At 45.0% G+C, this 27,088-nt stretch overlaps 1 protein-coding gene across 1 annotated transcript in view; it reads right to left on the bottom strand.

Moving 5' to 3' along the window:
* Positions 1 to 25,481, bottom strand: part of LOC150060926 (ALK tyrosine kinase receptor-like) — a 35,374-nt gene extending 9,893 nt beyond the window's left edge. The window contains exons 1-2 of the mRNA XM_090337583.1: positions 25,449 to 25,481; positions 6,030 to 6,192 (exon numbers count right to left, since the gene is read on the bottom strand). Coding sequence (XP_090193709.1) covers positions 6,030 to 6,097 — 68 coding nt within the window. The 5' untranslated portion in view covers positions 6,098 to 6,192; positions 25,449 to 25,481. The remainder of the gene's footprint in view (positions 1 to 6,029; positions 6,193 to 25,448) is intronic.
* Positions 25,482 to 27,088: the final 1,607 nt, after the last annotated feature.

Here is a 27,088-nt window from a genome sequence, read left to right as displayed (position 1 = left end):
AGATTCAGACCCATCCAACCCAGACAGGAGAGTCCATGAGACTCATCTCCAATTAACCATCAGAAAGCCAAAAGTGGAGGTGTGACTTCAGTGGTAGAGAGGCTCAGAGACAGCACCCGGGTCCCAAGTTCAACTCCCGGCATGGCATGTACACACAAAAAGGGGCCTATCAGCGAGATAATTCACTGTCCACAGGACAGCTAGCAAGAGGCAAATAGTAGCCTCTCTTAGGACTCCCTTCTGCGGCAATTCTCATTTTTGTCCACTGCTTCTATGGATGGCATCTGGGAGGCAGAGAGGCTGAATGAAGGCGAGCCCAACAGTAGGCTAATCAGGCCATGGCCACAGTTTCTTACTTAGGGTGAAGGGTATTTAGTGCAACAGGAGCCAATTCTGCACAGGAGTCAGGGTAGCTAGAACCAGCAATTCCAAGTCCCTCGTCTCTGCAAACTGCATCACACAAATCTACTCTGGAATAATAGCTACATTCTAGGCCTCTGAAACTCACTCCTCGATCCTTGTAAACAATTTATTTTTGATGGTTGACAAATGACAAGAAATTAATATACCTGCCACTCAAGTGGGGAAAAGAACTCGCAGTGATTCCAATTTACTGGAAATTACAAGATAGTGCTCTTGATGAGTTGATGCTGTAATTTTTTTGTTTTTCCCTCATCTAAATCCATGTCCCCTGGTCAGAATGGATGTTTATTGGGTTCGCATTTTGTATTATTGACTGTGAGCTATTGTTACCTGATGTAATTGAGTTGTGAATCTTTTTTAAGTAAAGAATTAGCAGCAAATCAAAGTGGCCGCCTGCTGGATCCTGAAATGACAGCACAGCTGGTGTGGTGCCTGTTGGCAGTGTCCTGTCCATGGGTAGGGGAGGGATGGTGAGGGGAAGGGGAAGAGAGGAGCCTTCCCCCACCTAGAGACATGCAAAGCACATATTCCTTGTCTGGACCACTCTCCAGATGTATGGCAGACCTACACCCTGTTCTGGCTCCTGTCTCTAATGCCTGTTGAGACCTTGGCTCCCTCCAGGGAGCTGCTTTCCTCATCTGTGAGAAGGGATCCTTAGGGCTGGTTTGCTCATCCTGCAGGTTTAGGGTGAGCTCACAGGAGGTGTGTGAGTGCATCCAGAAATCTCAGCATGCTTCTCATCAGCTGGACTGTGATCATAACCAAATGGGTCACTTGGGCAAACAGGTGACAGCTCCGGGGGCCGCTTCCATTCTTGTTACAACCGCAAGGGAGCCCCAGGACCCACATTTTCCCAGAGCGCCTGACTGATGGAGCTGTAAACATGGAGAGGCACCAGATCTGGCAGGGACCTTGGGGGACCTCTCTGTGACCCTCTTATCCTGCAATTGGAGCTGCTGGAGAGAGGGTAGGCACCTGGTGTTTGGGGGAAGGAGTAGAGCCACTGGTCTTCACCTGTTCTTCCCTCCCCCTTACTCCCCCTCCCACCCCCTGTACGCAGCTTTCATGGCTTTTTGTATGGTGGCTCTCTGCACAATCACTTAGGCAATTGCTTATGCCTTGGGATCTATCTTCTGCTGGTGTCTACAACTTAATGGGAATTGTGGACTGTTACTGAGCTTTCCTGTTCTCTGTTTTTTTCTAGAGGTTGTGAAGCTCTGGCATGTCAATCTTCTGTTTAAGTCCTGAAGCACCTACTCAGTGCCTAGCACATAGTAGGAGAGCCACAGCTCAGTGCCCCACAGCACCAGGTGTGCTATCATGGTACCGTGGCACAGCAGAAGCCCCATGGCTATTTGTGGGCAGGGCTGAATTCCAGTCCCTGGTGCCAGGTGGGAAATGAATGTCATTGGCAGAGACCATTAGAACAGCTGTGGTCCAGGCTCCCGCTGGGATCCGGGGTCTCCTGTGCATGATGTCTGGGGATGAGCCAACCCCATGAGAACTGCTATCAGAATAAATGTTTTGACACATATTTTTATATGGGATTCCCGAGGGCCAGGATGCTAATGCCGAGAGAGGGAGGAAGTAGGAAGGAGGGCTGGAGGGGGGAGAGAAGGATGGGAAGTCATGAAGAGAGGTGACAGGATGACATCTATGAAGTGAGGACAGCTCTGTGTGTGGGGACCTCACCCACACTCTTCCTCCATCACCCCTGCTGCTTCTAGGTTGGGCCTCTGTCCTTGCTCACTTTCAAGAGGCTGAGATCCACTCCTCCACCCCCCCACAATATAGCACAAATCCCATAATCCATCCCCTCATCTATGGCAGCCACTCACAGGGAATACTCTAGAAGACATGATTACCCTATAGAACAGAAAGGCTCCAAATCCACCCATCGCCCCATCCCTTCACCCCTTCCCTCTCACTGAGACCCAGCCTTGCCTCTCCTGTCCAGTCTCATTCCTGCAGAGTAGCTGTCAATCACATTCTCAAGCCAGGAAGGTGGGTGCTATCCTGGGTACTCCCTCCCCAGCACATCCACTCCATCTCACCCACTGCACACAGGCTTGCTGTGATCTCTCTCCTCTTCCCTATCCTCATTTTCCTTCTCTTGGTCTGCCCTTTGCTCTTCATGACCCGTGCCTGGATCACTGCTTCCATGCAGGCAGGAAGCTGCCAGACAGGCTCTTTATTCACTCCCACCCTCTCCAGTCGCCAGAGGGAGCTAAAGACATTTGGGAACTGAGGCTTCAGCCTGACTGGCCTCCGGCATGAGCATCTGCAGGTCTGCAGACCAGCCTGACTCCAAACTTGGGTGGTTGCTCTCTGTGTTCCCTTCCCTCTCCTGCCTCTCTGGGGGGGGGGGGGGGCTCTTCTGGAGGAAGATCTTAGGCTCCTTCTGGAGGAAGCCATGCATGAACTCAGCCTGTGGGAAACACCTATCACTGGTGTCTGACAGAAGTCAGTACCTTGTGCAAATGTCCGTTTCCATTATTTCTCCATTACAGGAAAATGCTTGCCCCATGTCCCCACCCCTTCCCCATAATGGCTGCATCTTGTGGGCACTTGTCAGGTTCAGCCTCCTTTGAGGTGCCTACCATTGCTTTCTGAGATTTGCAAAGCAGGAGGAAACAAGTCTAGGCACAAGAACTTTGGACTTGGAGGCTATACTGCCTCTTACTGAACAGAGGGAGAAGACAATGTAGGGCAGGGAAGAACTGGGACCCAGGAGTTATACTAAGTGCTTATGGTCTCCTGTACCCCAGGCTGTGAGCAAAGCAGGTAGGAGGGTGGGGAGATGAGCCCAGAACAAAATCATAGTTAAGTTTGCTTTCAACTGTGTTCGCCCTGAGAAAGGCCCAAGGATGAGGAATGGAGACCCATCTTGGTATACGGTCTGCAGCATTTGGTGTTAGCACCCTTCCTTCATCTCCTTGGCCTTCAAAGCACAGGTCTCAGGTAGCAACCAGACAGCACCTGTTGAGCACCACGCTTCCAAAGAGATGGATTTTGTAAGACAGAGTTTGAAGAATCTTTTTCTTACCTTCTCTGACATGCTTCATGTCTTGCACTTACTTCATAATAATAATTAGTAAGGAGAAAACATTTTCCAGGACAGGGCTCTGACTTACCAAGGTGGGAAATTTGATTTGATGACCTTTTGATAAAGTCTAAAATCACTACTGCCTGATGTGTGTGTGTGTGTGTGTGTGTGTGTGTGTGTGTGTGTGTGTGTGTGTGTATGTAGTTACTAAGTTATTGTGACCAGTAGTGACACCAAAGATCAGGAATATCCGTTAGAGTCATTCTGTTAAAACACAAGTATTGCCTATGACAAAAAACATGTGTTCAACCACGACAAAATCTCAAATCCAATGTGTTTTGATTCTGCGTCTCTCATTTTGATATGGGCCTATCTCAGGGAAGATCACAATGTGTCCATTATTAATTTGTATATGTCAACGTGTCTAGCTTCAATAGCAAAACTGCCGCTAGTATATATTTCTAACAAGGAAACTACCAGACGAAACTAGAAGGTACCTCAGTGTTTCACAGAGATTGGTGGAGACAGTCCTCTAATTCTAGTTGGACTACATCAGTGCTGAATGGCAATATTTTGGTATTTCATGCAAATCAGAAACCTGACTAGACTTCAATAGGACCATGGTTAGTGATAAATGAGAAAATAGGTTATTACTTAATAAGTGTAGTTTTTCTGGCAGGTAAACTCTTTCAAAGCTCAGGGCCCATCTGGAGAAGTTAGAATAAAGTTGTGGGAAACAGAAAAGTCACGAGCTAACTACTGGGTATGGGATTGCTTGGTTCCTGGCAATGCTTTCTGCTGGCTTCTCTACTCACCACACAACATGCAGGGCTTGTGCTAGGGGCATGTGTGTCATGATCACAGTCAGGTTATAGGAACCTTTCTCCTTGCCTCATTCAGAAAGGAAATCAAGTCTGTAGGTTTGGCGCGACACAGTCCCAGAGGATCCCATGGAATGCATTTATTTTTTGTCTGGAAACCTCTGTAGGAGAGGCAGTCAGGGAGACCCAAGGCCTGGAGTTCCCAGGGCTGTGGGGGGAGAGAGGGCAATGTGCTCGTTAGAGGTTTACTATGGCCGCTCTTGCCCCCTCACAGCTCCTTTCCTGTTTACATTGCATTTGTGTTTGTGTGGTGCCTGGGATGGTTGGGCCTGGCTTCCCAGGCTCTCATGTAAGGAGGGGGATGGTGGAAGGTTTCTATGCCCACTTCCTGCCCAATCCCCTGCCCTCTGCACGCCTCCCAGAGTCCAGATGTAGGTGTTCCTGCCAAGGGCTCAGAGTCTGAGCTCTAAAATCTCAGCTCTGTCATTCATTGTGTGGCCCTAGAGCTATGATTACGTTTCTTTACATGAAAACATGGGTATAGCAGTGACTCTAACAATGCTACCCACCTCACTACTAAAGCAGGAAAAATACTGGTGGTCTTCATCCAGCGTTCAGCCCCCAGTCTCCAGAAGTTCTTTCCTCTCTGGCTCTCTGGGGTCTGGCTTGCCCAGGGGACTTGGAGCAGCTAATCTGATTGTAGCCAAACCTTGTTATCACATTCCTGTGCAGAATGTCATTTCAAAAGCACTTAGGGATGTCCAGGAATGCATTTGCCAGAGGGATGGGACTATCACAGGATGCAGTAAAGGAAAAACAGAGTAACCCGAGAAGCCTCTTTCTTTGGGGGACGGAGATGGAGTGGGGCTATAGGTGAGGGAGGGAGCTAACTTTCACTGTTTTCAGCCCCTGGGGGAAGTGTGCTTGCATCTGCAATGCTTGTGGTCTCCGGTCCTGGGTGAAGGACTTGTTACATCTTAGACATGTATGGTTAGAGGCTGGTTCTGAAAGTTGACTGATTCTTCCATGAAAGGCTTATTTGTTAAATATGGTCTGCAGTCCCAGCCTTGTCTATATTGTAGAACTCACTGAGAACCACACAAGCTTGTTCTGGTCTGGTGGAACTCATAGGCAGTATTACCTGGAGCATGAATAGGATTACCTAGAGACCTAGTAGAAATTCAAATTCTCAGGTCTCCCTCAGATCCCACTGAGTCAAACTTGAATTCTGGATTTGGCCAGCCTTCCAGTCTCACCATTATCTTTGTTTAGTGTCATGGAGTCCAGGGGGCGCTGTGGGGCCAGGCCTCCACCTTTGGCAGAAGGTGAGGGTGAGACTGTGAGAACAGATTGCTTTAGAAACAGTGAAGGGCTGGGAAATGAGAAGAACATCAGTTCTAATATGCATTGTGAGATCTTCCGTTTTCCAAGTATTTTTTTACATATCTGGTCTCATTTGCAGGGCATTAAATAATATTCAAAGAATGGTCCACCATAATTCTAATTATTAATGATAATTCAGCATGAAGTTCATGCATATATATTGTCTCCATAAACAGTGTTGAACTTCATGAGGAGAAAGGACACATTTTTCATGGTTGACCTATTTCATCTCCAGCCTTCATACCCCACCAATGGGCCTGGGTTTGAGGCCCTGGGATCTAGGCATGCTCTGGTGCTTTGGGGTACCCACAGCATGGCACCCCTTTCAAGAGGGCATGTGCCCCCCAAATACGCACCTGTAGGTGTCAGTGGCTGGCACTTTCCAGATCTGAATGCCCTTCAAGAAGCCTTCGCTCCCCACCATCACGCTCAGGTTGGAGTTCTCATAGGCATTGTTGCACTGGGCCTGTGTGGGGCCGTGGGGTCCGCTGGCACCACATGTGGTAAATAGCCAATGCACTGTGGCATAAAAAAGAGAAGAAATCACTTACTCATCCAGGCCCTTCCTACTCCGTGAGCCTCCTGGCTCAACCACATGATCCCCTGGCTCAACCACATGTTCCAATATGGTACCAAGGTCAAGTCAAGAAACCCTGACTAGCCCTTCAGACTGGAAACTTCTGTGGAAAGATTGCTATATGCCTTGCCCTGGGTCAGATGCCGGGGAGGGAACAACGTGAAGCTGAGTTGGATTCTGGCCTTTAGAAGCTCCTGGCTTCTGAGAGAAACCAAGTGGGAAATACCACCTCTCAGAGCTTCCAAGAGTCTCCTTTTGGATGACAGGAGCATGAACAGTGGCTGAGTATTCCTTTTTTTTTTTAAATTGTAAAGGGGATGTACAAAGGGGTAACAGTTAGGAAAGTCAGGTAATAAGTACATTTCCCCTCCTGGCCTCCCTCCTCTATGAGTTGTGTAGTCTTATTATCACACTGTCTATTGAGTATCACTGTTGCATTTGTTCACATTTTGTTCTACCATTCCTCTATTCTACCTTACCTTCCCCTCAAACTTGTTCAACCACTCTGGAAAGTAGTGTGAGGTTCTTCAAAAGACTAAAAATAGAGCTTACCTTTGGCCCAGCAATTCCATTCCTGGGATTTTATCCAATAGACCACACGCAAGGCCACACTAAAGCTACCAGCACAACCATGTTCATTATGGCATTGTTTACCATCGTCAAGATATGGAACCAACCTATATACCTCTCAGTGGACAAAAAGATCAAGAAAATGTGGTATATATACACAGTGGAATTCTATACTTTCATGGAAAGTAAGGAATGACTTGGAAAAAATTATATTCAATGAAATAAACCAGACCCAAAGAAATATAGGTTGCATGATTTCCCTGAGTAGTCTTTTGAGTCTCAGGTAAACCACAGCTACTAAATCTGAGCTACTGCTACTGTATCTAACCAACTCTCAGAGATCTGGGCTTTCCACATAGGAGCCTTGTAGCTTTCAAAGGATGGAAAAGTTAATTAGAACAGAATATCTGTTCCACGTCCCCACCATTGGCTCAGGGACCCAGGTAGGTGTGAACCTTAAATCTCACACTTCCTGGCTTTGGACCTATCTGTTAGATGCTCAGGAGTGGATTCTTGACAGGGAGGGACTCAGATTCCTTATTACAACTGATTTAGAAATGCAGAGAGTAATGTTAAGTCTTGCTGTTCAATATAGACTATCAAAAGAGGAAAACAGGTCAAATCTGTCTTTTTCTCTCTCCTTTCCCCAGACCTTCACACACTTTCTGTTGTACCCCATGCTTGCAAAATGTCCTTGAGTGGCATTCTGTGGTGCCACCAGGGACAAACCCTTCTCCATTATCCCATTCCCTGTTCTCCACACATCTCCTTGCAGCCAGGCTAGACCCAAAGGAACCCTCAAATACTCCTGTGGACCACAATTCTAATTGTTTTCTTTTACAACCTAGAAAAACCTCAAAATGTTTTTGATAAATTAGTTTTACTTAAAATAAAAAAAGCCTATTATCAGACTGCCAAAATTACTTCTCTTTAAAAAGAGAGTAAGTCAAGTGAAAAATGATGGAAAACTCATTTATCAAGTAGAAAAATGGATGGGAAAATTAATTTGAGTGTACAAAGCATTGTTCACCAAAACATGAAAGTGAACATTTCATGAAGACCTTGAACTAATGTAATGAGGCAAATGGAGATTAACTTGCCTTGTCAACTGCAAACAATCCCATCAAGATTACACTGGGTGGGACTGGTAATCTGAAAACAAGGTCAGCTGTGGTGACGCCTCTGTGACTGGACCCTACCCCTAAGGTCAGGAGACAGAAGTCCTAGTGGAGTCAGTAGCCACAGACCCTCCACACTGAGTACCATGCTGCATGCTGGTCTCATGAAGATGTCCATTTCTATTTGGTTTCTGAAGGTCATTTCAAGGGCAAGGAGTCCATTCGCTTGTGGTATGAATGGTTCATGGAAGTGGGCAATCCTGTCTGTTGTAAGGTCTTCTTCTCCTAAAGGTTTTGGCAGGTTGCCTTTACGTGCTCCAGAGCCCAAATTATCTGGGTGATCTGAGCCCAAAGGATGGAGTGAAAAGATCATGGGCTTCAAATCCTTGAGTTTGGGAGGCAGTTTGATTAGTGACACACTCTGAGGCCTTGATATAATTCACTGGCATGTTAAAAGAAGCAAAGGGTGTCAAAGGTCACCAGGAAGTTCCCAAACTCTAAAACTGTGATTTGTATCCAAGGTCAGTGTTGTCTCTGACAGTAGGAAATACAGCCAAGGGAGTTTCTGTGACTGAATCCCAGATAGCAGCAGCTGAGAGTGTGAACTCCATAAGTTGGAGATGAGGCTGGGAGGGTCAGGGAGGAAGAGAAAAATCCCAGAAAGTGAGCTGAGAAATCCACCTCTCCCCATTTCTCCAGCCTGAAATCCATAATGCAGACCCAGTCTCTGCCTGTACCAAGCAGCCTGGATTTGGTGCATCCTCAACTTGGAGATGGTCCTACGAAAAGGTCCTGTGTACCTTTTCTGCTGAGGGAGCTAGGTAAAGACTTGACATCTTGCCTCAGCTGCTCACCTACAAGGTGACCCATTTCTGACTTTAGCCGAGGATAACTGACATTACTCTAGAGATGCTAGCCTTTTACTTGTCCAGGTAGGATTTCTGGTGGAGTTTTAAGATTCTTGGTTTCTAGATTCCAATGGACTAAGTTTTCTATTCATCCTGGATTTCTTCTCTCCCCTGCACCCCCACAGCTGTGAGCTCTGGGCTAGATCACATGACCTCTTGAAGCTTCTGTTTTCTTATAAGAGCATACCATTTGGTACTTAGACATTCTGTGACAGTACAGCTATGATCTAAGCGGAGTGCTTAGAACTGCATTCTGCATTAGCGATGCATAGAGAATGCATTTAAGAGATGTGTAACTTCATGAACACTGGGAAGCAGACATCGAATCTCAGGACTTATGCCTTCATTCTCCTTGAAGGAGGGACTCTAAAGCCATTTGCTAGTAAAGGAGCCAGTATTTTCCCACTGCAAAGATGGAGATTAGTCTCAAGTGATTTCTATACACAAAATCTTGCTTTTGTTTTCAGCGATTTCTTCTCTAGATGGAAATATCCACAGAGGAAAACTTTTTCTAAAGTGGATTCCATGAGACCAGAATATTTGCCATCCCAGGTCAGACTCCTGATTCATTCAGCCAGAATTCTGCTGTTCCCAGTAGCCTTTGAGGCAAGCTCTCTGTTCTTGTGGATGCATCGGATCCTCATGAATCTGTCCAGCTTTGATGACAATCATTTTGCTTCCCAATAGCATCACCTTTTTGGGGGCATGGTGTTTCTGAGTTTCTCGCTTGTTGTGCAAGGTCTGTTTGTTTCTTGTGCATGGGCTCATCTTGTTCAGTCTCATCTATTGGCTCTTTTGTTTATTCTTCTCTGGAGTCTTTGTAAGTGCCCACACAATGTTATGGTAAGTTGACCTTGAAAAGAACCACATTCCAGGGCCCTTGGGGATTGGTTTGGCAGATCCATGATAGGGATGAAGAGGCAATATTTGTATTAAATAAAAGTTTCTCTGATATTCAACTAGATTTTTATAGTCCATTTCCTACTGGTCCTATCTATGAACAAAGAGCACTCTAAAGAAAGGAAGTGACGTTCCTGGCTTATCATCATTGGAGAGAGAATTGGAATGGTGAACTACTCCTTCTCTGCACAGTCGTCCTTTGGTGGTGATCAGGTCTTTCCATCTTTCCATCTTGGAGGCTCCAGCCTTTTCAGATCATCACTACATGAGCCCCTGGTCCTGTGTGCTGTTTTTGAAACCATCACTCATCCGTGTTTTGAGATGAGTCCACTAGAACAGTGAGTACTTGTAACTTTCCACAAAGGGACCATTGCTATTCTGCTTTATTTCAAATGTCCCAAAGAAGGTTCTTGCTTGAAGCAGAGTCATATCAGTGAAACACTGCTCTGGCCAGTATTAACTGTTGTGGAGCCTGAAGACTCCTCAGCAGGCATCTGCAACAGCAGATTCTAGAACAGGGACTCCAGGCTAGGTAGACACGAGCTCAGTCCTAAGCTAAGGTGGGTTAGCACCAGAATTGGGAAGGAAGATTCTGGGTTGGTTTGCAGCAGAATCACCAGAATAGAAGGCACTGATGATGGTGGTAGTAGCTGCAACATAGATCATAGATGAAATCAAGCGGCTCTAGAACATGAGGCAGAATATTGAGCAACTGAGGCTCTGGGGCAGCAGAAGGTAGAGTGAGCTCTGACTCTCAGGTAGAAGCTATTTTCTTCTTCCTTCTGGCTGTCTGGGGAGAAGCCTTGGATATCCAAGAGGCAGCAGGTAAAAAATGTCCGATTATTTACTGGGCACTTCACATGGGCCAAGCACTGTGCTTTCATGCATGGATCACATGCCTTTAAACTTGATGCTTCGGAGTGTCAAGGGGTAGAGCTCTAGTATTTCTTTTAACAACCAGAAATTCAAGTTGAAGGAATCCAAATGATTTGCCTACAGTATATGAGTGAAAGTTAGTCAAACTAGGAGTTAAATATTGTTTGGAGAAGCCAGATCCAAGGATTATAAAGGTAATAGGCTCATCAGATTATCCCTTTCCACTGGACTTTCCCAAAGGACTCTTCCTTCTCAATCCTTGAGCCTGAGGCTCCAATTAATGCAAGACATAGCAGATAAAGGCAGCTCAGGTCCAGGAGTAGGCAGATGATCATGAGGAGACAGACAGGTGAGAGCCTGGCTAGGATACCATGGTGGCTGGGCCATTGGTCCCAGAAAGCCCCAGCGGTAGCTTTGGCCAGCAGAGTGTGCGATTCACTGTTTTGTGGGAACCAGGCAAGTAAAGCAGGTCATCAGGACCTGGTCCTGGCATGGCCACAGGGAGCCAGGTGGTGTCAAAAGGGAATGTCACTGGGAAAGAGAGAGAGAGAGAGAGAGAGAGAGAGAGAGAGAGAGAGAGAGAGAGAGAGAGAGAGAGAGAGAGAGAGAGAGAGAGAGAGAGAGAGAGAGAGAGAGAGAGAGAGAGAGAGCGAGAGCGCGCGCGCACAGGAGAGCTCTGAGTGGCCATCACAACTTTGGAGAGATAGTCAAGGTCACAGAAAGACCAGAAGTGGGTAGAATTGGAGCCAGCTGCCAATGTGAGTACAAGAGCCCCTGTTCTTCCCCTATTGAGGGTCTACCAGAATCCCCCAATGCATCAAATGACCCCCAGTGAGGAGGTGAGATTGGGGGGTGGGGGTTTAGGGAGAGAGAGGAAGCTTATCTCTTCCTTCTTCTATCTGAACAAAGTTCCTATTTTATTAAACATCATTTATGAAGAAAAAGGATAACTTTATATTGTTCTTATCTATGCCACACATTGAAAACATAGTTTAATACTCATCGCCATTTCAATTGTATAAAGAACCCACAAACATGAAAATACTGATTGGTTATAGACAGCTGGGCAAAGAAAAATCCATTAAGCACTGGGTTTCATTTTAAGTATATTGCAGAGCCCTTCAAGAGGAAACAAATCAATTAGTCATATACAGCACAATGTTACAAAACTCGGCTAGACAGTGATTGCACTGGTTTTATTGCTGTTGCTAAGCCATCTCATCTGCTCAATGCAATGCAAAGCAGGACACAGAGGAAAATAAGTTCTCACCCGTGCCTATTAATCACCGCAATAAGGATCTGTGCCGTGTCAAAGGCCCGTGTGTAGTGTACCAGAGCAAAGCATGCAGTGTCTCCTGTGGGTCATTCCTACCATTCTGATTCTGATCCATGGCACTGGATTTTATCCATAATCACTGACTGAGTTAAGCTGGGGCACACTGAACCATTTTCATGCACATGCTAGAGCCTATTAAAGAAGAATTAGACCCAAATCCAAGTATATAATTGGGCACCCATCTGTAAATAATTATGACACTTTTATCACACACTGGAAAAGGGAAACCTTTCTTTTTTTAACACAGTGAAATTCAATTGTTCTCTTATTAGGGAAAAATAAAATAATAAGGCACATACTTGTAATCATCAAGGGGTTCAAAAGCAGCTCAACATTTGTCTTAACTCTAAACAGCAGAACACTGTATATCCATCCTTATAACTACAATTAGATAGGCAATCACTAGAGAGACACTGTGGAATATACATACCTTTCTTTATGAAATGCTTCTCTATATTGTCATAATATAAAGCTTTGTTTTTAGAAGTCCTGGTTTATTTCTTTTTCTGTGGCATGTGTGAAAATATCAAAAGTATCCACAATGGTATTGTAACATAAGACTTCTAACAATGATACCAAGTTAAACCTTCGGGGGTTGGGGGCTGGTGTGGTGGTTTATATCTGTAATCACAGCAACTTAGGAGGTAGAAGAATCACAGTCTGAGGCCAGACCAAAAAAGTCAGTGAGACTCTTATCTCAAAAAGTAAGCCAGGATGGTGGGGCACAATTATAACCTCAGCAACATGGTTGGTGTTAAGTAGGAGGATCATGGTGTAATACAGTTTAGGAAAAAAGTGAGGCCCTAACTAAAGCAAAAGTGTTGAGGGCACAGCTTAAGTTATAGAAGGCTTGCTTAGCAAGTACAAGGCTCTGAGTTCAAGCCCCAGTATTACCAATGAAAACAAATGCACAAACATCATTTTAATTTTAAAACAAATCTCAGATAAAGTACACAAAGCAAATGCATACATACTTGAGAAGCTATTAAAAGCGAATACTCATTTTAATCCTCCCCCATGTCAAGAAGCAGAACTTTTCCAGACTTTGTCTGATCCCAGCGGCCTCTCCGCTTTCATTCTTGTACATCTAAAAGAAATCTTATTTTGGCTCATACTTTGTATTTCTCAATAGTTTTATGACCAAAGTTTACTTCATTTTGAAGTGGCTTTCTCTAGTCTTGCTTTTCTGTTTTGTTAAACACATAAGGTCTTTTTTAATTTTCTCTTTTTGCAGACTCTGGACCATTTCCAGAGCATTTCCTGGAGTCTAGCTTTTCTGAGTAACCCCCATGAACTCACTGTGCTCCGCTGTCCTACAAATTACACACTGGATCTCTTCACAAAGCTTTTGGGGTTATTCTTTTGTCAGGGATTTTTTTTTTTCAAGTCTGACCTTCATTCTTTTAGCACTGTTCAGAACTCCAAATACATAGGTCCCGTTGTTTATGGGCGGTTGTGAAGCGATGCTATTTTAGTGCTATTCTTTTTTCATCATCTGCTAGTGAGGATATATTTATCAGGGGATACTCACTCTCATCTTCCAGTCTCTGGAGTTGCCCAATTAATTAAATGCTAGCATACCATAATGAACCCATGAAGTTTATTCTTTGAACGTCACTGGACGATAATTACTATTCTTTGGAAGCCTGGAAGTTCAACTACCTCATTTTTGGTCAGAAGAAGACTTGGGAGTTCTTCTGACATGACCCTGGTAGTAGGTGCATTACTTCTCACACATTGATACCCCTTCTGGTGTTTTTGTCCCCATTTCCCTTCCCCAACCCCTTCCCAATTCTCTTGTTTTCCCCCCTTCCCTTTCCTATTTCAAATAAACAAATAAATGTATATACAATATATCAGGTAACAAAGTCAGATACGGTAACAATATGAGATTAACCATAAGGGCAAAAAGGAGAAGAGAAATAACATAGTACATTAAGAATAACAATCATACAAGATATAACTCTTGTTTCCATATCCTAGAGTTCCTTTTACTTAGTCTCATACTCTATGACCTTATGAACATGGGTTTTGAGCTATTGTAATTCTCTGCTAGGAAACCATTGAGCCTATGTTCCTTTGGGTCTGGCTTACTTCACTTAATATGATTTTTTCCAAGTCTTTCCATTTCCTTACAAATGGGGTGATATAATTCTTTCTGATGGTAGCATAGAATTCCATTGTGTATAAGTACCACATCTTCTTGATCCAGTCATCTACTGAGGGTCATCTGTAACCCTCAGGTATTTTTGCACTGGTTAATATGAAATATGGATGGCTCTTTGCCCAGGCCTGTACCCAAATCTTATTTTAAGCTTCCTTCTGTAGCTGGGATAATATATATCACTATACCCAGCTTCTCCCATTGAGACGGAGTTTCACTAGCTTTTTGCCTAGAGTCCTTGAACAACAGTTTTCTAACTTCAGCCTTCCAAGTAGCTTAAGATTACAGGTGTGAACCACTGTACCTGGCTTGACCCCAAAAGACATTTGAAACTTTCTTGCTCTACAGTGTAACAAAATGTTCCTTCTCCATACTCCCAATAGAATTAGACATTTTGTCAAAAACCACTTTTTTAAAACAAGGGATTCTTTTTGATGGTACTGGGATTTGAACTCAGGGTCTCATACTTACTATGCAACCGTTCTACCACTTGAACCACATCCTAAACCCTGGTAAGTATTTCACGTACAAAATCTGGGGATCACGGAAGCTGGTTGTTACGGGGTTGGTGATTGTTTGTAGCCTTCCCTAGAGAACAGAACTGGAAGACATGTGTGTACACATTTGTGTCAGTAGAAACAGAATCTGTATGGAATACACCTACAGATCCACACAGGTTCAAGTCACTTCTCCCATATCACATCCAGGACTCCAGGGCTTGCTTTGTAAGTTTTAAAATTATTTTAAAGTAGTAGTACAAAGGGGATTCAATTCAACTTGTTAATTCGTGAGTACAATGCGACTTGATCGGTGTCACCCTTATGTAACGTCATGTGTATGCGTATTACATCTATATTTCTTTCTTCATGCTGAGAACCACTCTTTTTAAGCCCACAGGTGACAATGGAGTTAGACTAGCCTGAAATTACATATTTTATCTTTCCTAGTCATACAATAGTACCAGAACAACAACACTCTATGACCTCTGTACATTACAAAAATAGTTGCATGTCACTTCTTGTCATTGTCTCAAACTTATAATTCTAGGTAGTCAGGAGGCTGAAATCTGAGGATCTTGGTTTGAAACCAGTCCAGCAGGAAAGCTCCTGAGACTCTTATACCCAGTTGACCAGCAAAAAGCCAGGTACCCAAGGGTAGTGCTGTGGCTCAAGTGGTAGAATGTTAACCTTAAGCAAAAATTTTAAGGACAGCTCACAGGGCTTGAGGTAAAGCCCCAGGGCTAGCACCAAAAACTAAAATTAAAAAAATAAATATGTATATAGATTTGATTCTCACTTTGTTCCTCTAGCAGTTCTATGTCTATACTTTGGCTAGATGGTCATTATACATAATTCCCCATTAAACACAATTTAGTCTTAGTTCTCTTACTACTATAGCTTGAATGCTCTCATCAGCCCTTATGCCGCTGTTGCTATTTTCTCCAATTATTTTGGCTGCCTAAATCACATTTTAAGTTGATTCTGTAGAAAAAGCTGGGTGGGAAAGAAAGAGCCTTTGAATTGTTTGATGCTGATAATATTTCCCCCTAGAGTACATTAAATATGTCATTCTATTTTCTTCTGATTTCAAGTGTTTTTGTTTTTTTAAAAAAATCTCTGATAGTCTAAATTGGCTTCTCTAATAAATCATTTGCCATTTTTCTTAGAGATCTAAAGAATTTTCTCCCTTTTTCTTTAGATCCTAGCAATTTTAGTAGAATGCGCTTTGCAGTTTGCTCATCAAGCATGTGTATTCTCTCTCTACAGTGCATGCCTCACAGAAGCAGTTTTGGTAAAAGTGTTTCCCCACCCTTGATGCTTTAAGTACTTTTTTTGCTCCCGTTCTTTTAGTTTTCTTCTTCAGCTGCAACTATTATTGGTATATTGGATCTTCACTGCCTATCTTTGACGTAATTTTTGATTTCTAAAAACGCCCTTCTTTGTTTCCCTTTTTACTTTCTATGTAATGTTAGTCATTAACTGTCTTATTTGCCTTTGTTCCTTCTAGGCTTTTCTAAAATTTTTCTTTCAGTTCATTTTTTTTCTAGATTATACCATCTAACTTCTGAGCTTTTCTTACGCTTATCTTTTTTTTCATGTCTTATATCATTGTCCTGGTGTCCTAGCTCATTTTGAAATAAAAACCTAAGAGTTTCGTTGAGCAGAAATTTCTGATATGCTTTGATTTGCTGTGGAAGTGTTCTCTGGGATTGTGATGTTATATAGGACTGGATCTTGATAACTTTCTGATCTATAGTTTATGGGAGTTAGTTTTCCTGAACTTGCCAGTTTCCCAGAGTATCCTGTCTTCTCTCACGTAAGGTTCATGTTCAAGCTGCTATGTCAGTTTCTGTCTGAATATTCTATTTCTTATTTATTTTTGATCTTTATTGTTGCTGATCTACTCAATCCTGACTTTACTCCCAGAAATGTCTCCTTCATGTGGATGATGCTTGCCTGGGAAGGAAGCCTGCTGGTCAAATTTCTCTTGCCCCTTCAAATCTAACCTTGAGTACCTGCACTTAGCTATCACAGGAACGGCACAGCCTTTACCAGTGTGAGCACCTGTCCTCAGCTTGACTTCCTGCTCTTCATCCTTCTTCCTCTTGGTTTGTTTTGTATATGTGCTCCTCTCCAGGTGTAGTGGCAGTGTTGTGAAATGATGCTCTGTCTTCAGTCACTTATAATTTTGGGACTAGAGGGAATAATGTACCATCAACTTTTATTGTCAGTGTTGCCCATGGGGTTTTGATTTTGATATAGGACTATTCCATTTTTATGCAGGGAAACAGAGTGTGTGTGTGTGTGTTTGTGAAACTACGATGTTACCACCACCATTGCCTCCTTTCTAAGGTCCTGGGCACAAATTCCATAGCTTGAAAAAGGAATCATAGCCACTTTCTAGAATCTATCTGGTCAGATCCTTCACCTGCATTTTAACTCCCAAGGCAATAGGGTTCCTGATGCCACCTTGGGGACTGCTGCTCTAATGGCCATGACCTTGAATTAGCTGATGCATCATATTGCCCCTTTGTTCTTTTGTTTCCAGATACAACACACCAAATATAATTTAACCCTTTTACATAATGCCCTCAAGATTTAATGAGTTGCTTAGTGTTATTTGACCCTGGAGCTATGTAGTCTCAGGTATAGATATTTATGTGGATCCATTTGTGTTTTTCTTTCTTTGTTCCATTAGAACTTCAATATGTCCTCTTATGTTCCATTTTATTTTATAACCAGTGTCAGGTTAAGGGTAAGGGTCCTGTGCTCTCTGTTTTAAGCCCAAGGGCTCTTTGCTTATATTTCACAATTTTAGAATGTATTTATATTTTGTTGTTCATATTTGGTAGATGGTGGAAGGGACTGGAAATCTACCCTGAGATTAAAAAATGTTATTCTGATCCCATCTTAATAGAGTTGGGAATGTCTAAGCCTTCAACTTTAATATATTTAATTACAGCATATCACATTTTATAATCGTGTTATATCAGTAGATAAGGAAGGGGAAATATTGTTACTTTCAACTTATAAGATAAAGAATTATGTAGAAAGTTAAGCAACAGGCCTCCTGTACTTACAGGGTGGACCTGAGGCTGAGCGAGGAGTGACATGTCTGACTCATTCTTTTTAAAACACATTGTTCAGTTGGATTTTCCCTCTCAGTTCTCTAGTTTTGTTTCTCAAGCTGACTTTATTTGCACGTATGTGTACTATAGGCACATGTACACATGGGTAGTTCCTACATATGCATGCATATATGCTGTGTGTGCCTGTGCCTGAGTGTACACATGTATGTGCCACCACTCTGTCCATTCATGCAGAGCTGTCTCTCTTGTTCTTTTCTGATATTAGGAAATGAAGGGAATAATCGTGCCAGCCTTGCATTGCCTTTACTGGATGAGCCATGCTGAGGATCTTGCTTGTATTTTACAGCATGACTGCCTTTGCTGGGCTTGCAAGTCCTGTAGACCAGCCAGATGTCTCAATGCTGAGCTATCCCAGGGAACAAAGACCTGAGGATCACATGTCTTCCTGCTGGGAGGCAGACACCCCATCTCAGAGAGAATGCTAGGAGTGAGTGAGCCTCCTGTCCACAAGGAGGGGAGGCGGGGCTGCTGGGATAAAAGCCACTTTCAGGACTGAATTACCCTAAACAACTCTGACACCCAGCAATCTGCTGGGGTTTAATGGCTCCTGAGATGACCACTGCCTTGTGTTTTTATCTACCCCCTGCTCCCTAGGGAGAAGCCAGTGACACATGGGAGAAGACAAAGGTCATAGAGAAAAAAAAGAAACACTATTCTGAAAGCAGAGCTGTAAAAATTAAGTTAAGGGAGGCATCGGGGCTAATTTGGTTACTCCCAAATTGGCTTCGGGCTGGAGCTGTGCTAATAAAGTATTTGATATTGACAGGGAAAGCCTGGACTTGCCATCTGTGGATTATACGTAATGGATTTGGTGGTGAAGCTGAAGTGGGAATTGCTGGTGGTTCAAATACCAGTTCTGCACCCACTCACTCCCTCAACCTAAAGAGTCTTGGACTTTTGCTCTCATGTATTTTGGAGGAAAACAGGAAGCACAGACTTGATCTGGTGGGGTGTGTCCTTAAGACTAGCCTCCGACTAGCTCTCCGTAGCCTGATTTATTGGATGGCCCTATTTCACTAGGACTGAAATCCTTTACAAGTCCCACTGGCACATTCTGGGCAGATGGAGGTATAGGAATTGCAGCTGGCCAAGGGATTTGGAGCTAGAAAAAAACCCTTCCTGCTGGGTGTGGGTTCCAGGTCCTCTAACATGAACTGAATGGGGTCCTCCTGGGAGGCTGAGAATGCCAAAAGTCAAGGGTAGAAAGGAAAGCAGCCAAACCATGGACCCATCCAGATGGCAAAGTATGGAAGATTAGCAGGCCAGAGAAAAGAAGGTTCTCTCTTATTCCTGTTTCTAATGCCTTTATGGTGGCTGGAACTATAGGGGCTATTTTAGGGTTCTGAGGCAACAAGTATGAAGAGAGGGTCAACAAGGTCACAGAGGCCTGGTACTGTCTCTGAGCTTTTTCATCCAAAGCTAGTGCTCTACCACTTTGAGCCACAGTGCCACTTCCGGTTTCTGGGCATTAATTGGAAATAAGAGTCTCATGAACTTCCTGACTGGGCTGGTTTCAAATCACAAATCCTCAGATCTCAGCCTCCTGAGTAGCTAGGATTACAGGCACGAGCCTGGCTTCAACCCTGCTATTTAGGATTCCTGTCATAGCTGGGATGACAACTCCATGTCCTCATGCCCAGCTTGTGCTGAGATGAGAGTTTGTGGACTTTTCTGCTCAGGTTGGCCTTTAACTGCAATCCTCTTGATCTCAGCCTCCAAGTAGCTAGGATGATTAGGCATAAACCACTCTTACTTCACTCTCTTTTACAAGCTGCCATGGTGACGTGGCCTTTAGACAATTAGGAATTCAGGCTCTCAGTTCAGTATCTTCCAGGAAGCACTAACAATCATGCAGGCTTGGGAGAGACTCCTTCCCCAGTCAAGCTTTCAGATGAGACCTCAGTCCTAACTAACACCTCAATTGCAACCTTATGAGAAACCTTGAAGCAGAAGGCCTTGCTCGACTGGGCCTGGCTTTCTGATCCAGGGAAATGGGTAAAGATGTGGTTTTAGACCATTATGTTTATGTTAAATTGTGGCAAATAAATGATTTAACTATCCAGCTACATGAGGGCCTTTTCCTCTGAAGTCAGTACTTTGGCTTGCTTCTCTTTTTGATGGGAACCTACAGGGAAGTCAGGGTTTGGCTGAGCTGAACTTTCTTTTTTTTCTTTTTTCTTTTTTTTCAGCCAGTCCTGGAGTCAGGGCCTGGGCACTGTCCTTGGGCTTTTTTTCAAGGCTAGAGCTGTACCACTTGAGCCACAGCGCTGCTTCTGGCTTTTCTTATGTATGTGGTACCCAGCAGTCGAACCCAGGGCTTTGTACATGCTATGCCAGCACTCTACCACTAGGCCAAACTCCTGGCCCCCTGAGCTGAGCTTTCTAAGGCAGTTCCATCTCTTCTTTCTTTTCTTCCTGGAAGGAGGAGGGACAAGCATGAAAGACTTCCCTTTTGTGATCAAGGATTAGCATTTTAGCCTTTCTCCCTCTAAGACCCTCAACCCAGTTCCAGGTCCAGATCAACTAAAATGCAAAACAGAGCAACCATGCCTACCCCTCCTCTGTCAAGGTCACTGTGTCTTTGCAGCACCAAGAGGGAACTAAATAGGCTCTGGGGGTGCAGGGTTGGTTTTCCGGCAGAAGAAGAGAGCCTGGGAGAGAAATGATGATTTAAAGTGGTTGTCCTAAACAACAAGTGCTTAATGCACTTGCGCTGATGGAGGGCTTTTGTGTTCTGCTAGTTGTGAACTAAATGATCTTAATCAAGGCGCGCTGGGCCCAAGAGCTCCTGGATCATTTATTGTCTCCCACTTATGTAACTTGTCACGGAAACAAATGGGGAAAAACAATGTGTTTGCTCAGGCCAGCCAGAGGACAGGGAGGCAAGGGCTAGAATCTGATGCGGAGGACAGCAACAGCCCCAGCATGGCTGGGATTCTACCGTCACATGAGGCCATTTTGGAGTAGATCAGGGCCAGGAGGTAAGGGAGAATGGATCTGAAGTAACAGTACGGAGACCCTGCTTTCTCCTAGAACACTAAATTTGTTTAAAAAAGTGATTGGGCTGGGTGTGGGGGGAATGGATTCATATCTGTATACCCAGAACTTGGGAGGATGAGGCATGAGATTTGTGAGATCAAGGCCAGCCTGGGATACATGGTAAAGACCGTCTCCAAACAAACCAAGCAAACCAATCAAAAAGGCTGCTTGAGTTAGAGTGATTTGTGTTGCGCCATCTAGGGCAGAATATAGTCTGGGCTATGGAGTGGAATTAGTCCTCAGCAGTGTAGTAATTCTAGACAGGATCACAATCCTGGCTGTCTGGGGCTTATATGGACACAGCTCTGGGTGATGACACTTCCTCAAGAGCAGCATTTGGCATGTGTTCAGCTTTAGGCATCCAGCACAGACAGAGTCTGGTACACAGGAGCCTAACTGTACTGTTGGATTGAACTCAACTCTGTGAGAACTGATCTTCATGGGTATTCAGGGCTCGCTGAGGACACTGAATGCTGAGATGAGTCTGAGAGAGAGAAGAGAAAGGAGCTGATGGGTGCAGCAGGAGCTTCTGTGTCGATATTGGGCAGCAGTTGAGCATGGCTTGGTATTGCTCATGACCGGCCTGGGGCAGAGCAGGAAAGGCTTGACTGCAACATACCAGGAGGGCCACGCACCTACACTCAGAGCCTCCTTCTCCTCTCTATAATGGGAGACACAAGGAAGCTCACAGTGCCACTGTGCCCTTCCACGTTCTTGACATGAATTAATGGGTGTGGCCATTACATCTAATGTAGGAGATGCAACTCTTTTTGGTGTGTGTGTGTGTGTGTGTGTGTGTGTGTGTGTGTGTGTGTGCATCAGTCCTGGGACTTGAGTGCAGAACTTCACACTCTCACCTGGCTATTTTGCCCACGGCTGGTACTCTACCACTTGACCACACCCCCTCTTCTGGCTTTGTGCTGGTTACTTGGATATGAGTCTTACCAACTTTTCTACCTGAGCATATGTTGAATTGTGGTTCAAATGTGTGTGTGTGTGTGTATGAAGAAATGAAGTCTCAGGTGCACCTGAGACTGAAATAAGAGAGCTACTGAGTATGTTTAGGAACTGATAACCCCTGCGAATGTTAGAAAACACCAGGGGTAGCTCTGTTGTTCCTGAATGCCTTGTCTTCAACTCCATGGCTCTCAGAAAGTCCCTGGGAAAGCACTTCCTTCTCCAGGCCAATTCCCAAACCCTTGTCATTGGAGAGATTCACCTTTTGGGGATGCTGACTGGCAGTCTATGGTGCAGAGCCTTTTCCACTGGGAGAGATTCCGTAACACCAATAATGGAGACCGTGAACCACGAGTTAGCTCTACAACTGACTCTACTCCCAAAGCATGGGCATGCTAGCTCCCAGGAAAGGGAGGCACTTCCACATGAAGAGTGTCGTGTTAAGTGGGAGGTGGAGGAGCTGCCTCAGTGATGGGGGATGTCTGTGAGCCTCACTAAAGTTGGTGCTTCATGCATCACCATGAGTACATTTGCTGTAAATCAGTGAACACCTACAATTAGCGAAGGAAGCGAGAATACAAAGTACAAGCTTCGAGGAGTGGAGGTGAGGAGTACAGCACAGAGCCAGAGCACGGCCATGACCTTTCTATGCTCCCACAGCTGTATACCTTCAAGAATTGCACCCGCCATGCTTCCATATGAAAGCTGGGGTGCCCAGCAGACAGCCAATTAGTGGCAATGCCCAGCTTTCTTACGTGTGGGGGTGCACGGCTTGCCTGGTGTGCTGTATTAGATGTTAGTGGAAGTGCAGATGTGATTGGCTTAAAGTCAAAATGAGCCAAAGAAATGAGGGATTTCAAGCTAGTGATATGCCCCCAGAAGGCCTACTCTACAATGGTACCTCTCTAAGCTTACTTTGTCACAACTTTGTTTATTCAGATACTACCTGGCTTAGACAGTGATGCTTTTGGGTATGGTTTGCTCTTTGTATGTGTATATAACAATACTGAGGCTTGAATTTAGGGCCTTGTACTCTTGCTTGTTTTTTTTTGTTTTTTTGGCTCAAGGCTGATGCCCTACCACTTGAGTAATACTCCTATTTGCAGATTTTTGCTAGTTAATTGGAAATAAGAGTTTGTGGATTTATCTGCCTGGGCTGCTTCAAATCAAGATCCTCAGATCTCAGCCTACTGAGTAGCCAAGATTACAGGCCTGTGCTAACAGCACCTGGCTGGTCTTTTTAATAAGCAATGTTGGCAGGTGCCCCCTCACCTAGCCAGGTAAGAAGTCCTGTTTTCTATGAGTGGCGCTTCACTTGATGTCCTGAAGTGTGCACAATCAGGCATTTCTGGGAAGCTGTTGATTATGTAACAGGCCCAAGAGTCTAGTCTGATGGCACCTCAGGGTGAGTGGCCTCCCTGCACCTACCCTGTCTCATCTCCTGATCTCTTACATCTTCTTGCCTCCAAAATGGAAGTGTACTGAGCAGCTCTGGCTTACGGAGGGATACTGGTTGGCTTCCCACTCCAGTCTGGGATGGGGTTGCTGGCTATGCTCACAGTGAGATGAGGACTGGATTTGGCGGAGGTGGATTAGAATACTGTATTTATATAGGATTTGGTGAACTAGGTGGGAACGGGTCTCACTACCATTCCGTGTGCCACAGAGGTGAGCTTGGCTTTGGGGTCTCAGAGAAGAAGGGAAACAAAGACCCTCATGGAGGAGGAAGACAGGATCTGAAGAAAGGGTGAAGTCTGCCTTTTCACAATGCCGTCATCTCCAGTAGGACGTGCTGGGAACATAACGGCTTTAGCTACAAATTCTATTAACTCTAATAGTTGTTCTATGGTGAATGGATAATGCATTTAGCAGAAATAGACCCAATCAATTTATATGAAACACATAAAACTTTCTCATTGGAATTGGCATCTGTTCTTGAGTCATAGGAGTGTGTGTGGAAATGGACAGTCTGTCACCCTGACTTCAGGATACATTAGCTGAGCCACGGGTTAATTGGAACCAAATAATGCAATGCCTCCACCCCTTACCCCCTCTCTGCCAGATCCCCTCAGCCCTTAGAATCATGGGGTAGAATAGGAAGGAACTTGGAGACTGTCCATTTCAAATCTTGACCTTTCAGAAAGAGCAATTTATCAGTCTTGTCTACGATCACACTAGCTGCCCACATGAATGCTGTTCCTGATGGGTTTGCTGACATGGAGAAGCAAGACCCCATAGTTCAGAATTATCTCAGAATCACAGCTGGCTAAAGCAAATCAGCCAGGCCCAGCACAGAGGAGGTTCTGACTTCTAGTCTGGCACTTTATGCAGAATTCTATGTATTTTTAACTTTTTTTCCACCTTTGGCAAGAGATGCACACTTAGAAAATGGCAAACCAACCTGTCTGTCACCAGACAATTTGGAGGCAAGGCTGTGGTTTTGGTGCCAAGATTCCACAAGTTAGGATTATGAGGTTGAGTTTTTGTTATTGTTTATTAGGGTACAATCTCACTATGTTGTCTAGGCTGGTCTTAAACTCATGATTCATCTGCCTCTACCTCCTGAATACTGGTATTTCAGGCATGTGCCACCATGCCCATAGATTACCTGAGCTAATCCCCTTGAGCCCTCTCTACTCAGCCTCTGAGCTCCAGGGAGAGAGAACCTGACTTCGGTGTCCTGTTTCTCTTCACCAGGGCTTCTTAGGGACACCAGCCAAGCAATTTGGAACTCTAGTCCTAATATATTTTGTTATCACCAGAGACAAACAGTGGTGTAGACAAAAGACAAACATTGTGGGGGGGAAGCAGGAGAGAAAGGGGGGGGAAGAGGGAGGAGAGGAGTGTGTGTGTGTGTGTGTGTGTGTGTGTGTGTGTGCATGTGTTTGTGTATGTAGGAGGGGGGAGAGGGAGGAGTGAGGGAGTGTGTGTGTATGTGTGTGTATGTGTGTAGGAGAGAGAGAGAGGGAGAGAGAGGGAGAGAGAGAGAGTCTGTGTATGTGTTTGTGTATGTGTGTGTAGGAGAGAGAGAGAAAAGAGGGAGGAGAGAGGGAATGTGTGTATATGTTTGTGTATGTATGTGTAGGGGAGAGAGAGAGAGAGAGAGAGAGAGAGAGAGAGAGAGAGAGAGAGAGAGAGAGAGAGAGAGAGAGAGAGAGAGAGAGAGAGAGAACCTGGCTCTGTAGCCTGTGATTGCATTATCCCAACTATTTGGTTAGCGTAATTGCATGTGTAAAGCTGACAAATGTAATTTCCTTGGACTTAATCTTTGCCCTGTTTTCTCCTCCAGCTTCTTCATCTGATTAGTTTAAAGTTACTCAAAGGCTTCCGAGAATACAGCATGCTGCACCTGGACAGGCTGCCTGCTGTGTAACTCTGGGCTGCAGTTGAGGGGCGCCCCAGGCCCAGGGGGTCAGGCTGCCTGGCTTGGCAGCTGTGACCAGTGTGGACACAGAGAGAAGCATGGACAGTAACCGAAAGACCCAATTTGGCCTTTGTGCTTCTAGGAGCTGCTCTAACACCTGCCTGGAGGACGGCTGAAATGCCACCAACCACCTCTGTTCCAGATCAGCAGAAACTGACAGCGCTGAACTTTGGAGAGAAAATCTTATTATCTTGTCTTCTCTATTCTTTGTCAAAAGGTTGGGAGCTGATTGTTTACTGCTCTTGTAGGGCTCTTACCTGGGACTTTCTTCCATTTTTAGTGTTGTCCAGTGACTGGAGGTGTTCATACATAGAGGCCAGGCTTTGTGCATGCATCCTGGGCCTACTCCCTGGCATCCATGACGCCATCTTCCTCCTCTCTATGATGTAGGAATAGTGATGGTCCCCGGACCAGTGTGAGGAAAAGGTGATTCATGAAACAAGCTGGCTCAGGATGAGGCATTTTCTACAAGGCATTTTTCCTTTTCTTTCCTTTCCTTTCCTCCCCACCTTTATTTTCCTTTCCCTTCTCTTCATTTCCTTTCTCTTTCCTTCTCTCTTTTCCCCTCCCCTCCTTTCCCCTCTCCTCCCCTTTCTACTCTCTTCCTCTTTCCTTTTGTTCCCTTTCTTCTCCTTTCCTTCCTCTTTCGTTTTCCTCTTCACTCTCCCTCTTTCCTTCCCCTTTCCTCTTCCCCTTTTTCAGTTTCCCTTTTCCTCTTCATTTTCCTTCCCTTCCTTTCTAGGCCCCATTGTTCTCATGGACACTCTCAGGCTGAAGCTCTGAGCTAGGTTTAGGTGTGATGATGTTGCAAACATGCCCAGTGGGTCCACAGCTCTCTCTCCTCTCCTCGACCTCCAGGACTGTGACTACTAGCCCGCCACATGGCTGTTGTAGACACACAGTGTTGGGCTCAGGGAGGTGTCAGACCTGTGTTTTCTGGGTGTGGCCCTGTCCTTGGCCTCCAGAGGGTGCCTCCTCTGCCCTCTCTGCTATCTGCCTGCTGCTCTAGTCAATCATTTTTCTACCTGCCCACCCTTCTCATCTTCTAGGCTGGGAGTTCTCTGAAATCTGGCCCCAAGGGCTGGAGGAAAGTTGGCTGCAGGATTGCAGGCATCCAGGCAAGACTATTCTCCTAGACCATGAGGGAGCTGAGTCCAGGGGTTCAGTCCACTGGACATTCTGCTATGTGCAGACAACCTTGCAAATTCCTCCTAGAGAAGCCAAGACTCCGCTCCTGTTCCACACACACTGTTAGGGACTGGCAACAAAGGCAAGACCACGCGACTGAAACCGTGCTGGACTCAAACGCCTCCTGTGCTGGAACACAAAGCAGCAGGAACATGAAGCCGAGGCCGGCCTCTCCCTCACCTAGGCTGCTCCCTCATGTGACAACAGGCTTTGGGGGAAAACAGTGGCTCCTTATGTGATGGTCTAGAGCCCCCCGAGGGACTTCAAAGGAACCTCAAGGCTCCCCAAGGGAGGCATTTAGCTCAATTTCTTCTCTTTGAGTTGGGAGTTACTCTGGTGGTGATGGTGGGTATAAGAATGCTGACTTGTAGCCACCTGCCTAAGTCTTGCTGTGAGCCTGGAGTCCAGGATTAGGGGGTGATGTTAGTAGAGGAAGGTTCTATTTCATCTGGAGTCATCTGTAACCCCTCTGGGGCCACTCACGCCAAATTCCATTTGGAGGTAGTAGGGGAGTCCTGGTTGCTTTGGAGTCTCTGTGTGATTTCGTTAGTCTGAGTGGCCATTGGGCAGGCCCTTAGTAATTGGTCTTTCAGAGACAGTGGGAGTTATGCGGTAATAAAGTCAGACTCGAGTATGGTGGACAATGCTTCCTGAATGCTGGCTGCAGGGGTGCAGCCACCGATATATGAGAATTCACATCAAGCCTTCT

This window comes from Megascapheus bottae, chromosome 7 (genome assembly GCF_031878675.1).
Source record: "Megascapheus bottae isolate mThoBot1 chromosome 7, mThoBot2.hap1, whole genome shotgun sequence".
Taxonomy (NCBI): domain Eukaryota; kingdom Metazoa; phylum Chordata; class Mammalia; order Rodentia; family Geomyidae; genus Megascapheus; species Megascapheus bottae.
The sequence above is the reverse complement of the archived record's forward strand: the minus strand, read 5'-3'. Positions and strand labels throughout refer to the sequence as shown.